Source organism: Staurois parvus, unplaced genomic scaffold, assembly GCF_062004578.1.
Source record: "Staurois parvus isolate SC_StPar_1 unplaced genomic scaffold, SC_StPar_1.0 ptg001316l, whole genome shotgun sequence".
NCBI lineage: Eukaryota > Metazoa > Chordata > Amphibia > Anura > Ranidae > Staurois > Staurois parvus.
This window is the reverse complement of record NW_028319112.1, coordinates 2,780,875-2,797,776: the sequence shown is the minus strand read 5'-3', so window position 1 is coordinate 2,797,776 and position 16,902 is coordinate 2,780,875. Positions and strand designations below refer to the sequence as shown.

General features: G+C 40.7%; 1 protein-coding gene across 1 annotated transcript in view; it reads left to right on the top strand.

Annotated features, from left to right (window-relative positions):
- AP5M1 (adaptor related protein complex 5 subunit mu 1) overlaps nucleotides 1–8,465 on the top strand; it is a 59,792-nt gene extending 51,327 nt beyond the window's left edge. Inside the window, exons 8-9 of the mRNA XM_089661143.1 lie at nucleotides 434–530; nucleotides 6,602–8,465. Of these exons, the coding sequence (XP_089517269.1) occupies nucleotides 434–530; nucleotides 6,602–6,684 (180 nt within the window). The 3' untranslated portion in view covers nucleotides 6,685–8,465. The remainder of the gene's footprint in view (nucleotides 1–433; nucleotides 531–6,601) is intronic.
- The last annotated feature ends 8,437 nt before the right edge of the window (nucleotides 8,466–16,902 follow it).

Genomic DNA, 16,902 nt, shown 5'->3' with positions numbered 1-16,902 from the left:
CCAGGAATTAACCCCTTTACTCCCAATCTCTTCGACTGACATTGACATGGGCTTCAATAGTCACAGAGAAGCTGTCTCATTGTCATTGTCTGTGCTGGCATGGTCCTCCCCATCAGATATCAGTTGCCCACAAGTGCATTCTAACTTGTAAAGTGATAGGCAGGTACCCAGCTTTGACCAGTTGTGCTACTCTCATGGTTTGCTGCAGGAGCATAAGGGTTGTAGCTGGGCTTCTGGATATCCACAGGGTCCTAAGCTTCTGCTTAGCATGTCTTATGGATAATGCATCTCTGGCAGAACTCATAGGCCTGCAATCTGCTTGAGGGAAGAAATTGGATCATCTTGCAGAAATGTTATTATAAATAACAAAACAATGATGGCATTGGCCTGCAGTTTTCACCATTCTCTTCTTTTTGCCATTTTATTATTTTAGCTTTTCTTTAGAATCCCTGACTACAGCCTCACAGGATGTTACACAGACCAGCATTCTGTCCAGGTCTTTTCATCTGCAAAGCCAAAAATTATAACATGTAAGAGACTTATGGCTTATTATATTGCGCTCTGTGTTTCTATTCTTGATCTTAATGTGAATTGTTCAGTAAAACTGCATACTTTACAGTAAAAAAGCAAATAATATGAATTCAACTTACTTGCTATTAACTGAAATTTGTTCCTGAGGCCACTCTGCCTGCTAAAGTGACCCCATCAGGGGATCAACAAAATGACACAATCACTACCCTTAAAAGGAAGCAGCTTTATGCATACCTGTCTGTTGGTCCACTTACTAAACTTTACTCTGTAGCAGAGCCTCCTGCGCTGATCCAGCTCCACACATCTGGGTGTATAGAGTAGTGTTTCCCAGTTGTGTACTGTAGCGGTCAGCAAGAGTGCAATGATTTACTTTCTGCTGGTCAGCGGGGAAACCACAGCAGCCAGCAGGGGAACCTGTTATTTGACCTGTTAATAGGCCAACCAGTGGGTATGTATAATGCTGCTTTCTTTTCAGGGTAATGGCTGTGTTATTTTGTTGACCCCCTCACAGAGTCACTTTAATGTAGAAGTAGATGTACAATTTTTGTTTTTTTACTATATATACAATATAATTTACAAATAAACAGTTAATACTTATAGAAGATCCCTATACGATTCTGGGTTAGCTAAAGTGAATGTACAGCAGTACTGGCCTGCCTTTTGCCTTGCTCTGTCTAACTGAAACCTAAGAGGGAGCCATTCAATAAGGTTTTGGGTGTGAAAGTTCCAGCAAATATACAGTTGTGTTCAAAATAATAGCAGTCAGACATCACTAACCTGATCAATCACTGTTTTTGGTAGAAATGATATTTCTATATGGCAAATAATTTACTAGCAGGTGTAGTAGAGTAATAGAAATCCAACAGACTCAACAGTCATGACATGCATGCTGCTGATTCTGTGTAATTGAATCACTAATTGAAAGGGGCATGTTCAAAATAATAGCAGTGTTGAGTTCTATTAGTGAGATCATTCATTCTTTGAAAAACAGGTGGCAATTATTGCCCTTATTTAAGAAAGGAAGGCAGCAAATGTTGTACATGCTGGTTACAGTGCATTTCTCTCTGAAATTCTGAGGAAAATGGGTCGTTCCAGACATTGTTCAGAAGAACAGCGTACCTTGATTAAAAAGTTGATTGGAGAGCAGAAAACATAAAGAAGTGCAGAAAATGATAGGCTGCTCAGTTAAAATGATCGCAAATGCTTTAAAACGGCAACCAAAACAACCGAACCGGATATCGTATGTACTCTCCAGCGCCTCAGGATATGCACAGCCAAAAGGAAAGCCAAGGGTATCAGGACAGCGAAAACCAAAGGAAATGCTTCAGGGGTGCAGCCCTCCTCAGACGGGAAAATCAGCCACTGGATAAAGAGAAAACAGGTGGCGCACACACCTAGTGCATTATCCAAGGTTTATTGTAAAGAGTAAAAAATAATATAAACATACTCACAAACGAAGCATGTATCTAAAAAGCATAGAAAAATGACGATGGCCACAACAGCAGGCACGGTGTCCTCACTGTCAGTGCGGTCAAATTGCTGACGCGTATCGGGGACGAATCCCTTTCCTCAGAGCTAATGACCAGCCTCTGCTCACCAGCAAGGCTCCTACTTTTCATCCGTTACACATCTGCATCAGAAGCTGGTCATTAGCTCTGAGGAAAGGGATTCGTCCCCGAAGCGCGTCAGCAATTTGACCGCACTGACAGTGAGGACACCTTGCCTGCCGTTGTGGCCATCGTCATTTTTCTATGCTTTTTAGATACATGCTTCGTTTGTGAGTATGTTTTTATTATTTTTTACTCTTTACAATAAACCTTGGATAATGCACTAGGTGTGTGCGCCACCTGTTTTCTCTTTATCCAGTGGTAACCAAAACAAGACGTGGAAGAAAGCGAAAAACTACCATTCGAATGGATAGAAGAATAGCCAAAATGGCAAGGACTCAGCCAACAATCAGCTCCAGGAAGATCAAAGAAGATCTAAAGTTACCTGTGAGTACTGTTACAATTAGAAGACACCTATGTGAAGCCAAGCTATCTGCAAGAAGCCCCCCGCAAAGTCCCACTGTTGAAAAAAAGACATGTGCTGAAGAGGTTACAATTTGCCAAAGAGCACATTGACTGGCCTAAAGAGAAATGGCGCAACATTTTGTAGACTGATGAAAGTAAGATTGTTCTTTTTGGGTCTAGTGGCCGGAGACAGTTTGTCAGACGACCCCCAAACACTGAATTTAGGCCACAGTGCACTGTGAAGACAGTGAAGCATGGTTGTGCAAGCATCATGATATGGGGATGTTTCTCATACTACGGTGTTGGGCCTATTTATCGCATACCAGGGATCATGGATCAGTTTGAATACATCAGAATACTTGAAGAGGTCATGCTGCCTTATACTGAAGAGGAAATGCCCTTGAAATGGGTGTTCCAACAAGACAACGACCCCAAACACACCAGTAAATGTGCAACATCTTGGTTCCAGACCAACAAGATTGACATTATGGAGTGGCCAGCCCAATCCCCGGATCTTAATCCAATAGAAAACTTGTGGGGTGACATCAAAAATGCAGTTTCTGAGGCAAAACCAAGAAATAGAGAAGAACTGTGGAATGTAGTCCAATCATCCTGGGCTGGAATACCTGTTCACAGGTGCCAGAAGTTGGTTGACTCCATGCAACACAGATGTACAGCAGTTCTCAGAAACAGTGCTTATACAATGAAATATTAATTAAGTGATTCAGAGGAAAGCAAAATCTTCAAACATTTTTCAGTTTATATAGTGAATGTTTGAGTTTATAAAGAAGAATACAAACACTGCTATTTTTTTGAACAGTCTAATATTCACTTTTCTTCAATTTTTTTAGAGGAACAACACAAATTTGATATATTTTTCTTCATGTTTTGATGTGGAATAGAATGTGTAGTGTTCCCAATGCATTTGTGTGTATGGAAATAAAAGCTATTAGAAGGATTTTGAGCTTTATTCACTTTTTTCAATACACTGCTATTATTTTGAACACAACTGTATATACTGTGTATGTGTGTGTGTATATATATATATATATATATATATACACACACACACACTATATTGTCAAAAGTATTGGGACGCCTGCCTTTAGACACACATGAACTTTGATGGCATCCCAGTCTTAGTCCGTAGGGTTCAAAATTGAGTTGGCCCACCCTTTGCAGCTATAACAGCTTCAACTCTTCTGGTAAGGCTGTCCACAAGGTTTAGGAGTGTACCTATGAGTATGTTTGACCATTCTTCCAGAAGTGCATTTGTGAGGTCAGGCACTGATGTCGGACAAGAAGACCTTGCTTTCAGTCTCCGCTTTAATTCATCCCAAAGGTGTTCTATTGGGTTGAGGTCAGGACTCTGTGCAGACCAGTCAAGTTCCTCCACTCCAAACTCACTCATCCATGTCTTTATGGACCTGCTCAGAATAAATGAGTACACCCCAACAGATTTGTCAGGAAACCTTTACTTTCCTTTAAGAATCAACATTTTCTATGGGTCACTATACTACAAAATACTCCCACAAATGCGGGCCATTGATTGCAAACAAGATTTGTTTATTTGCACACACAAAAAAGTATTTTTCCTAATAATTTAATTCAAGACTATGTTGCAAAAATAAATACACCCCAATAAACATCTGAGGAGCAAAGCTAAATTTTAGACAACAAAATCCTAATTAACAAGAATTCAGCTACAGGTGAGTCTATTCATTTAGCAGGTGTTCAGCAGACAGTTGATTATAAAAGGGCAATATTTAGCAAAGAAAACCCCTTCTCATTTCATGCTGTCAGTAATGGCACCACATGGAAGAGAAATGTCACAAGGTCTGAGAAAGAAAATAATTTCTTTACACAAGAAAGGTGAATGCTACAAGAAGATCAGCGACATTTTACTTATCAGTCAGAATACTTTAGCAAAAGCTATACAAAAATTTACCAAAGATGGAACTGCAACCATTTCAGAGAGACATCCAGGCTGTCCATGGAAGTTAACCCTCGACAGGAGCATCTTCTGATGAGAAGGGTTGAAGAAAATCCCCATGCAAGTTCACTGCAGTTAGCGAAAGAAGTAGAAAGCCAAACTGGGGTGATTGTTTCCTGTGACACAATACGGCGTACACTGCAGAGGAATGGCATGCATGAGTGTCATCCATGAAGGAAGCCTCTCCTAAAGCCCATGCACAAAAAAGCCCACCTAGATTTTGTCAGGGCCCATGCTGAAAAAGAAGAAGACTACGGGGACTCTGTGCTCTGGAGTGATGAGACCAAGATAAATGTTTTTGTAACTGATGGCTTCAAAACTGTATGGCATTACCAAGGTGAGGAGTACAAAGAAAAATGTATGATGCCTACAGTGAAATGTGGTGGCAGTGTCCTTCTGTGGGGCTGCATGAGTGCTGCTGGTGTCAGGGAGCTGTATTTCATTGATGGTATCATGAATTCACAGATGTACTGCTCTATACTGAAAGAGAAGATGCTACCATCTGTCCGTGTCCTTGGTCGTCATGCACTTTTCCAACATGGCAATGATCCAGAACACACATCTAAGGCCACTGTTGCATTTCTGAAGAAGAACAGGGTAAAAGTGATTCAGTGGCCAAGTATGTCTCTTGATCTGAACCCAATCGAACAACTATGGGGAATTCTGAAGAGACAAGTTGAGCATCACTCTCCATCCAGGCTCTAAAAGGGGTCATTCTCAAATAATGGAAAAAGATTGATGTTGCAATATGTCGCCAAATTGTTCATTCCATGCCTAGAAGACTTGGTGCTGTCCTTACACATAATGGAGGTCATACAAAATACTAGATGTAGTAGTTTGTTTTTGTGGGTGTATTCATTTTTGCATCAACTAATTTGAGTAAAACTGAAGACTTTGTAATCTAAGTTATATTATTATTCTTACTTTCATGTAATGAGCTAAACAAATGTACTATAACACTCAGTTTTGCCAAAATTCTGCGAATGTTTCTAGTGTTCATTGAAATACTGATTAAAATCTTACTTTTCAAAAGGGTGTGCTCATTTATGCTGAGCACTGTGTGTGTGTATATATATATATATACACACTATACTGTCCAAAATGTCTTGGTATGCTGACGCCTCAAGAGTTCCCTGCACTGGAACTAAGAAGCAAAGCCCAGCTGCTGAAAAACAACCCCACACCATAATCCCCCTTCACCAAACTTTACACTTGGCACAAGGCAGCCAGGCAAGTACTGCTCTCCTGGCAACCACCAACCCAGACAGGTCCATTGGATTGCCAGACAGAGAAGCATGATTCGTCACTCCAGAAAACATGTCTCCACTGCTCTAAGGTCCAATGGCGGAGTACTTTACTCCACTGCATCCAATGCTTTGCAATATACTTGGTGATGTGAGACTTAGATGCAGCTGCTCGGCCATGGAAACCCATTCCATGAAGCTCTCTACACACTGTTGTGCTAATCTGAAGGCCACATGAAGTTTGGAGGTCTTTAGCTATTGACTCTGCAGACAGTTGGCGACTTCTGCGCACTGTGCGCTTCAGCATGTGCTGACCCCGCTCTGTCATTTTACATGGCTGAGTTGCTGCTCTTCCCAGTTGCTTCCACTTTGTTATAATACCACTAACAGTTGACCGTGGAATATTTAGTAGCAAGTAATTTTCACAGATGAACTTATTACACAGGTGGCAGCCTATCACGGTACCACTCTTGAATTCACTGTGCTCCTGAGAGTGCCCCATTATTTCACAAATGTTTGTAGAAGCAGTCTGCATGCCTAGGTGCTTGATTTTATACACGTGGCCATGGTGGTGATTGGAACACCTGCATCAATGATTTGGAGGGGTGTCCCAATACTTTTGGCAATATAGTGTATATATGTATATTTTTTTTTTTTTGTTTTGTTTTTTTCTTGATCAATACAGATTTGTAGCTTAAATAATTATTGCACTGTTTGTAGCAATGTAGGGCACAGCACATGTGTTATAAAGACAAGATATCGTATTTGGTACTCCAGTCCAGACACTGCCTTCTAATCTTGTTTGACATCTTGTGTTTCAGCTCGTGAATTAATCTCTTCAGATTATTATATATGGAATTCCAAAGCACCAGCACCAGTTTTGTGCCGATCATTTTTTGATTGATTGTTGTCTGCTGTATTTGTAAATTACTGAAGAAACTGTCCAATAAAATACACTTTATCGTGTATTTTGGTGTCTTTTTAGTTCTTTTTTTTTTTTCATTTAGAAAAACAATAAATGCATGTTTGAAGAGGTTTGAAGGAAAAAGCTAGTTGGAAGATCATCGGTTTAGAAAAGTGGCATGCATATTGGTTGATTTACAAAAGGAGGAGAGCATTTGCAAACTGAATTTTCACCTAACTTTGGGAATGAGGTGAAGATAACATTTTCTTGTTCTCTCAAGAATACCCAATCACATGCAAAGCAAATTTAAAACTGGATTTTTTTTTTTTGCTCATAATTGGATGCTAGAAGTCACAGTTTCACTCCATTTACTAAACTAGTAAAAAAAAGGGGGTATGTACATCCAAATTGGAGGAAGGGTTTAGGAATTACAGCTCTTAAAAAAGTAGCTATCCCCCCTTTTCCAAGGGACCAAAAGAAATTGGACCGTTTAATCAAAAGCTGTTCAATGGCCAGGTGTGGGCTACTCCTTCATTATTTCTTAATCAATTAAGCAGGTAAAAGGTCTCAAGTTGATTTCTAAGTGTGGTATTTGCATTTGGAATCTGTTGCTGTGAACCTACATCATGCGTTCAAAGGAGCTGTCCATGCAAGTAAAACAGGCCATTGTAAGGGTTCAAAAAGGAAACAAATCCATCAGAGAGATAGCAGCAACATTAGGAGTGACCAAATCAACAGTTTGCTACATTCTGAGGAAAGAAGAACGCACTGGTGAGCTCAGCAACATAAAAAGGCAAGGACGTCCACGGAAGACGACAGTGGTGGATGGTTGCAGGATCCTCTCTATGGTAAAGATAAACCCATTCACAACATCCAGACAAGTGAAGGACACTCTCCAGGAGGTGGGTGTTTCCTTGTCAAAGTCTACAATCAAGAGAAGACTTCACAGAGGGTTCACCACAAGGTGAAAACCATTCATAAACCAGATTAGACTTTGCTAAAAAAGCCAGACCAGTTCTGGAAAAGCATTCTTAGGATAATTGAAACTAAGATTAATCGTTACCAGATTGACAGGAAGAAAAAAGTGTGGAGAAGGCTTGGGACAGCTCATGATCCAAAGCACACAATGACATCTATAAAACATGGTGGAGGCAGTGTGATGGCATGGGCATGCATGGCTTCCAGTGGCACTGGGTCATTGGTGTTTATTGATAATGTGACAAAAGACAGAAGCAGCTGGATTAATTCTGCAGTTTTCAGAGATATACTGTCAGCCGAGATTCAGCCAAATGCAGCAAGGTTGATTGGACGGCGCTTCACAGTACAGAAGGACAATGATCCAAAACACATTGCAAATGCAACCCAGGAGCTTTTGAAGGAAAAGAAATGGAATATTCTGCAATGCCCGATTCAATCACTTGATCTCGACCCAATTGAGCATGCATTTCACATGCTGAAGGCAAAACTAAAAGCAGAAAGACCCACAAACAAAGAACAACTGAAGACAGCTGCAGTTAGAGCCTGGCAAAGCATCAGAAAAAAGGAAACCCAGACTTTGGTCATGTCCATGGGTTCCAGACTTCAGGTAGTCATTGCCAGTAAAGGCAACAAAATATTAAAAATTAACATTTTAGTTATGATTATTTTCATTTGTCCAATTACATATGAGCCCCTGAAAATGGAGGGACAGTGTATAAAAATGATTGCAGTTCCTAAAATTTGTACTTGATATTTATGTTCAACCCCTTGAATTAAAGCTGAAAGTCTGAATTTTAAATTCATCTTGATTGCTTTGTTTTAATTTATTCTGGTGGTATACAGAGACAAAAGTATGAAAATTGTGCCCAAATATATATGGACCTAACTATATATATATATATATATATATATATATATATATATATATATATATATATATATATATACAGTATATAGTGCATTCATAAAGTATTAAGGCACTTTTCACTTTTTTCAATTTTGTTATGTTGCAGCCTGATACTACAGTTGTTTAAAATCATTTTTTTTTCTCCTTAATCTAAACTGCCCATACCCATAATGACAAAGTGAAAACAACATTTTAGAAATGTCTGTGAATTAATTACAAAGAAAAAACTGAAATATCACATGTACTTGTATATTCAGATTCTTAACTCATTACTTTGTTTAAGCACCTTTGAAAGCAATTACAGACTCAAGTCTTTTTGGGTATGACGCAATATGCTTTGCACACCTGTACTGGGGTATTTTCTGCCATTCTTTTCTGAAAATCTTCTCAAGCTCAGTCAAGTGGACAGCCATTTTTTGGTCTCTCCAGAGATGTTCAATAGGGTTCAAGTTGGGGCTCTGGCTGGGTAACTCTAGAACATTCAAAGAGTTGTCTCCAAGCACTCACTTGTTGTCTTAGCTTTGTACTTAGGATCATTGTCATATTGGAAAGTGATCCTTCAGCCCAGTCTGAGGTCCTGAGCACTGTGGAACAGGTTTTCATTGAGGATATCTCTGTACTTTGCTCCATTCAGCTTTCCCTTAATCCTGCCAAGTCTCCCAGTCCCTAGTACTGAAAAACACCCCCCACAGCATGATGCTGCCACCATCATGCTTCACTGTTGGGATGGCATTGTGCAGGTAATGAGCAGTGCCTGGTTTTCTCCAGACATAATATTTAGAATTGAGACCAAACAGTTCAATCTTGGTTTCATCAGGCCAGAAAATCTTGTTCCTCACAGTCTGAGAGTCCATCAGGTGTTTTTTTGCAGACTCCATATGTTTTGCACTAAGGAGAGGCTTCCATCTAGCCACTCTGCCATGAAGCTCAAATTGGTGGTGGGCTACAGTGATGGTTGTCCTTCTGTAACCTTGTTCCATCGCCTGGTCACCTGTCTTACTAAGGCCCTTCTCCCCAATTGCTCAGTTTAGCACAACCAGGTCTCTTCCAAGAGCTGGCCACCTGGCCAAATTTCTTCCATTTGAGATTTATGGAGGCTACTGTGCTCTTCGGAACCTTCAGTGCAGCAGACATTTTCTGTAGCCTTCCACAGATATGTGCCTTGCAACAATCCAGTCTCTGATCTCAGCTGGCAGTTCCTCTTGACCTCATGACTTTTGTTCTGATACAGTATGCATTGTCAACTGTGTGAGGCCTTTTATAGAGAGGTGTGTGCCTTTCCAAATCATGTCCAATCAATTTAATTTACCACAGGTGGGCTCCAATCAAGGTGTAGAAACATCTCAGCAACAATCAAGAGAAATTGGAAGCACCTGAGCTAAATTTCAAGTGTTGTTGCAAAGGGTCTGAATACTTATGCCAATGTGATATTTCAGTTTTTCCTTTTTCATACATTTGCAAACATTTATAAAATCCTGTTTTCACTTTGTCAATATGGGGTACTGAGTGTAGATTATAAGGGAAAAATTAATTTAAACAAATATATTATCTGGCTGCATAATAACAAAGTTGAATACTTTATGAATATAAATATATATATATATAATAATATTGAGCATATTTAAATGATTTTGGAACATGATTGGTTGTAGCATCTGGCAACTTTGGTTTGCAATGAGAATCATTGACTGTATGGAGTACACAGATAATGGATACATCAGGGGATGTATCCATTATCTGGATTGGCACAGGTCCATGGCCTGTTTATGACTGGGCTGCACGGCAGGAAGTGAGTGGCAACCGTGGTCCAGGCAGGACTATCACAGACCGCAGTCGCTGCTCACCTCCTGCTTTGCCACTTAGCCTGTGTGTCCTCTCACACATCTCCCGGCCGGTTGCTGATGTCATCCTATCACCAAGGCAGAGGATGGGAGCAGCTGGAGATCTGCTTAGAGAGCGGGTGTCAGGAATGGACCTGCCAGTAATGGTGGGACTCACCTGCCTTGTGGGCTGCAGTACCAGGGCTGGCCAGCGGGTACTCTCAGCAATCAGAGACTCAACCCTGCAGTCAGCCAAACACCTGAAGCTGATTATGGAGGTGTATTTAAGGGATGGCAAGACCTGCAGTCTGTGCCTTGGTGTGTGTTTTTCCATGGGCCCCTGTATCTTGTTACCTGCATTCCTGTTCCTGCCTGACTGACTTGTTGCCGACCCTGCTTGATCCTGACCTCTGCTGACTTCTCCTGTTTGATCCCTGGCTTGTGACCCCGACCATTCTCTGCCTGACCCCCTGTACCTACCTGCCTGTTAGTTGCTGTACCCGGCTCGTGACCTGACTACTCTCTGCCTGCTCCTCCTGTTCCTACCTGCCCGATTGTTATTGACCCGGCCTGCCTGACTACGCTTGCATTGTATGTATTGTTATCTGTGGGTGGTTTGGTTCGTTTGCATTTTGTTTATGTTTTAGTATTGCACTGCGTTTTGTATTGTTAGTATTAATAAATTATATTGTTTATAACATATCTGAAGCCTGCGTTTCCCTGCGTCAGTTCACATACCTCTGGTCATACCCGGAGCCCTGACAGCAGGAGTCTTTTCATATTAACAGGCTGGTGATAAGTTGGGCAACTCCCGCCCTCCATCCAGATCTGCAGCTCCCCCCACCCTCTGCTTTGCTGAAAGGATGACATTGGTGACCAGGCAGGGGTTGCAGAAGAGGACACACAGGCAGATAACTGCCTATGCCCTGCCAAAGGTAGGACTGTGCAGGACAGAGTTTTAAAGGGGTATCCGTGTTGTCAGAGAGGAAAAGGGAAGCCATGATTGCAAGGGGCACTGCAATGGGGGCTGTGATTGCTAGGGGCCCTGTAATGTAAAGGGCCACTGTGATATAAAGGGGACTGCACTGGAAAGGGGCACTGTAATCATGACAGTGCCACTTTGCAGTACAGTCCTCTTTGTATCAGGGTGCCTCTTTATAGTGCAGCCCCCTTTACATCACAGTGCCCCTTTACAGACTGCACTGTTAAGTGGCACTGTGATGTAAAGGAGACTGCACTGTAAAGAGGGAACTGTGCTGTAATGGGGGATTGTGGTGTGAAGGGGTCTGAGGATCGACTCCGTGAATATCCTACTCTCCCAGTCCCTGGAAAAATTGGCTGCCACTAAACCGGTCGCTGGTGCCAAAAAGGTTGGGGACCACTGGTGTATTTACACATGTACAGTATATACACATAGACCGAGACCACAAATGTTACATTGTTGGCCACTAATAGCTCTTGGGGATTCACTGTCATAGTTTTTCAGGCTCTGTTCTGCACTAATTAAGTAGTTTTCTCTATTCATGTTGCAATAACCTTTATTAAAAAAAAAATCCAGTAGAGAATAAGGAAACCTGTTCAAAGTATCCACATCAAGTCTCTAGACCTGGGACCATCACCTGGAGACTGGTGTTCCTGAAGGACCTATATAACTATTCAGTGATATAACTCTCCAACATCTTCTTAACATTCTGTGTTTTTACTGGTAATTTAAATAATCAAAAATCTAATTTGATCTAGAGGAGGGCCAGACAAAATGTTTACAATGTTTTATCCTTCCTGATCATTAAATGATCAACAAAATACATTTTATGGTGCTATGACCAACTTGAGTAGCAAACCATAGCTTCATATTAATAAATAAATCACAGACAGCAGCAAAGTCATTTTAGTAAAATTTTCGGCAAAAAGACCACAGAAACAAGTTCAGTGTCTTTGTTTATTGTGTAGGTTTGGTTCCTTAGAAATAGATAATTTTATCATCGTAGCATAACCATATCCTAGGTAATGAACGGAAAGCCCTTGTGAACTTTGAATTGTAATTATCTAGGTATTCAGCAGGTAGTGAGCTGCTTTTGCCTTTGGTGTCTTTCCAGGTTTTTTTTTTTTAGATGGCAACCTGCTAGAGTTCTGAAACCATTTTCACAATGGCATTCTTCGACAAATTTACCAGCTGTGTCGGAAGGCTCTGATGGATTGTTCTCAGCCACAGATTTAATTTAAAACACAGCTAGTTGGACCTTACAACTAACAAACCCAATGGGTCCCACACGTTTTTTAATCAAAACACAATGTGCATTGTGAATGCCATGAAACAGTTTTTGTCCCACATGGGGCATCTTAGTTTCCGGTACACAGTCGGAACAACTGTCTGGTGCCACCTTCAGGATCTTCTGCTTTTCTTCTGTCTGTTGCACAATACAAAAAAAAACCTTCTTTTTCATCCATTGTCCCTGTCACCCTACTGAAAAAGCTTTTGATTTTGTCTCAAAATCTGTCACTTTAAGATACATTTTTGAAGACAAGGTCTGTTTCCCCAGTTTGGTACATGACCTGTTTAATGTCCTCCCTGTGTCTGGGAACTCCTTAGTGTAATTAGCGACCTTTGAACTCGACAGCTAATCCTGAGCTAGTTTGTATTCCTTGCTCATCTTTAAGACCAGACCTTTCTTTTCTTCCGCGTCCACTTCCACAATTAAAGAAGAAACAGCTGCATTTCAAAGGGATTCCAATTCCAAAACGCTTAATCGTGATTGACAAGTTCTTATACTAAGCTATACGAAAATAAGAGAGTCCTTTCTTGGGTTAAAACTTCAATCATTTTCTATAAAATTATCTCAATATGGATTTTATTAATTTTCTTTGATAAAGATTCTTTGCATACATTTAACTTGAAAGATGCTTTGAGTCTTCAGTATGCCTAAGAGTTTCCTTTGAAGGCCTGAATGGTGTCAGGCTTTCATTTGTATCAGGAAATATTGATAGCGCAATGAAACCTGTATGTTGGTGTTAAAGAAGAGACAAGGGGACTTTGAAGACTGCTATTTAAGCAGGTGCATTGACATGCACACATTAGTTTAACAAGTTGGTTTGACAGCTGGACAGTCAAGTGGATGATGTTGTATGTAAACTATCTCCAGTAATCTATGCATTTCTAATTAATTAGGGCTTCCAAAGGTTCAGTATATATTTCTTCTTTTGCATAACTTTAGAAGACAGTTGCCATTTGTAGTACCTGTCATCAAAAGGTTCCCCCTTTCATAGCAGCACTGTGTAGTAGAATGTTTACCTATGTTCATTTATCCTCATGTAACAATGCTACAGCCTAGGGCCAGGTCAACCACCATATATATATATGTTCTTGGAGTGGCTGCACTCCATGTGTCTGAAGTTGTATTACAGACTCCTGTGAAGATCCAGGGCTTTGTTGGGTTCAAGTCTGAACAGCTGAGTGTTGCTACAGTTGGAAACAGGTTCTGCTGCGATCATAGTGTTACTGGAAATAATCGAAGAAAAGAAACCTTACCTGGCCTAGCATACAGGTTTATCAAGTCTTATGTATTATAATAATTACATATCTTAATTGTCCAGTACATGACTTGATATTCAAATACCATGAGTTATAGGCTGGTACCTTCAGGTGACTGGACACTGGTAAAGCTTTTGAGGACATACCACCTGGGTGTCCGCCTATCACCTATTCCGTGTGTCCTCAGTTTTTTACTAGGGTCCTAAAGTAATGGACCGCTGTTCCCTTATGGGGAAATGATTCTTGGTTTAGTTTATTATTCTACTTCAGATTCTTCATCCTTTCAGTCGACACGTTGCCGTCTTCTAATAAAAAAAATAGAAGAGCACTCAGTTCCATGCAACTTTGGTAAATCCCTGGGAGCTGAACCTGAACCTCGCACCTGGTTTGGCTGCAGGGTGCTATACAGATCCAAGGCCATTGTCCATCCCTATGGAAAGTAGACCTTGAAGACCCCTTTGGAAGTATGCCTGCTGTTTGGCCTAGCATGAAGGATTACCAAGTCTTGTACAGTATATATTAATTACTTATTTATCATCTTCAGTTTAATGATTATTGAAACAGCTACTAACGTCTTGTAACTTCTGGAGACTTTAGCAGAGAAGTCTTTCAATAGCAGAGAAGTCTCCCAACTGAGATTGTAACATTAGCATATTCTGGATTCTGAATCAGTAAACTGGAGATTTGCACACAGGCAACATGAAAACTTTGGGGTTTATTTACTAAAGGAAAATAGACAGTGCACTTTTCAATATGTAGTTGCACTCTGCATGAGCAGTTGCTCCAGAGTTTAGTAAATGAGCAAAAGCTCTGCTGACTTCAATCATTCAATCATGTGAAAGTAAAAATGATGTTTTTTAAATTTCTATTGCACATGATTGGGTATTCTTTGCAAAGTGAAGCTTTCAATCATTTACTAAGCTCTGAAGCAACTGCACTTGCAGAGTGCACAGTCTATTTGCCTTTAGTAAATCAACCCCTTTGAGCGCTATCAAAATAATCATGTTTAGGTGGACAGATAACAACTAAGAAACCAAATGTTTAGCACACTGGCATCCCAGTCTTTCCATGTTTCATGAACATTGCAAAAGACCATTATGGTCCAGTAAAGTGGTAAAAAGAAAATAGTTCATCAATTTATAATAAGCAAGAGAGGTGCACCTTGAAGGGTAAAGTTATTGCAGATACACAAAGCAATACCAACCTACTGTCACATTTTTAAGGGTGAATCATTTGAGTTACACCAACATCACAATTGTCTATCCATCTATCATGGATGTCTTCTGTAGGTTTACAGCCAGTACATTGTTTAAATTGTCAATGTTTTGTGCTGTATGTACAAATTAATGTATATTTTTACAGTTATAAATGTAGGAAGCTTAGTATTGTCTGAAATAGGTTCAGAATTTGAAAAATAATGAGACTATTAAAGGTGAACACCAGACAGACTGCTAAATACAGTTTAAATACATGCATCTAAGCTTCCTCACCTGCTACAGGATTTGTAATGTTCAGGCAGCTTTGTGATATGAACATTGAACATATTGAATATTGAACATATGAACATTCCCAACCCACAGCACAGTCAGATCCTGGACCTCTCTACAGACTACACTACAGTTAACGTCCAGGACATACTCCACCCTGTAACTGAATATCGATGGAGTAGCAGCACACTGCGAAGGTCTCTCCTCTGCCCTCTCCTCCCATAGTTATGTTTACAAGTGCACTATGCAAATCAGCTGAGCATTGACTTGTTGGCAGCTTTGACATTCTCCTGCTGGTCGTCTAATTGAAGCTGCGCAGGTAATTATATATATATACAGTCATGGCCGAAATTGTTGGCACCCTTGATATTTCTCCAGGAAATCATGTATTTCTCACGAAACGTATTGCATTAACACATGTTTTGCTATACACATGTTTATTCCCTTTGTGTGTATTGGGACAAAACAAAAAAAGGGAGGAAAGAAAGCAAATTCGACATAATGTCACACAAACCTCCAAAAATGGGCTGGACAAAAGTATTGGCACCCTTTCACAACTGCGGATAAATAAGAATGTTACAAGCATGTGATGCTCCTGTAAACTCACCTGGGGCAAGTAACAGGTGTGGGCAATATAGAAATCACACCTGAAAGCAGATAAAAAGGAGAGACGTTCACTTAACCTTTGCATTGTGTGTCTGTCTGTGCCACACTAAGCATGGACAACAGAAAGAGGAGACGAGAACTGTCTGAGGACCTGAGAACCAAAATTGTGGCAAAATATCAACAATCTCAAGGTTACAAGTCCATCTCCAGAGAACTAGATTTGCCTTTGTCCACAGTGCGCAACATTATCAAGAAGTTTGCAACCCATGGCACTGTAGCTAATCTCCCTGGTCGTGGACGGATGAGGAAAATTGATGAAAGATTGCAACGCAGAATAGTCCGGATGGTGGATAAGCAGCCCCAAACATGTTCCAAAGACATTCAAGCTGTCCTGCAGGCTCAGGGAGCATCAGTGTCAGCGCGAACTATCCGTCGACATTTAAATGAAATGAAACGCTATGGCAGGAGACCCAGGAGGACCCCACTGCTGACACAGAGACATAAAAAAGCAAGACTACAGTTTGCCAAAATGTACTTGAGTAAGCCAAAAGCCTTCTGGGAAAACGTCTTGTGGACAGATGAGACCAAGATAGAGCTTTTCGGTAAAGCACATCATTCTACTGTTTACCGAAAACGGAATGAGGCCTACAAAGAACAAAACACAGTACCTACGGTAAAATATGGTGGAGGTTCAATGATGTTTTGGGGTTGTTTTGCTGCCTCTGGCACTGGGTGCCTTGACTGTGTGCAAGGCATCATGAAATCTGAGGATTACCAAAGGATTTTGGGTCGCACTGTAGGGCCCAGTGTCAGAAAGCTGGGTTTGCGTCCAAGATCCTGGGTCTTCCAGCAGGACAATGACCCCAAACATACGTCAAAAAGCACTCAGAA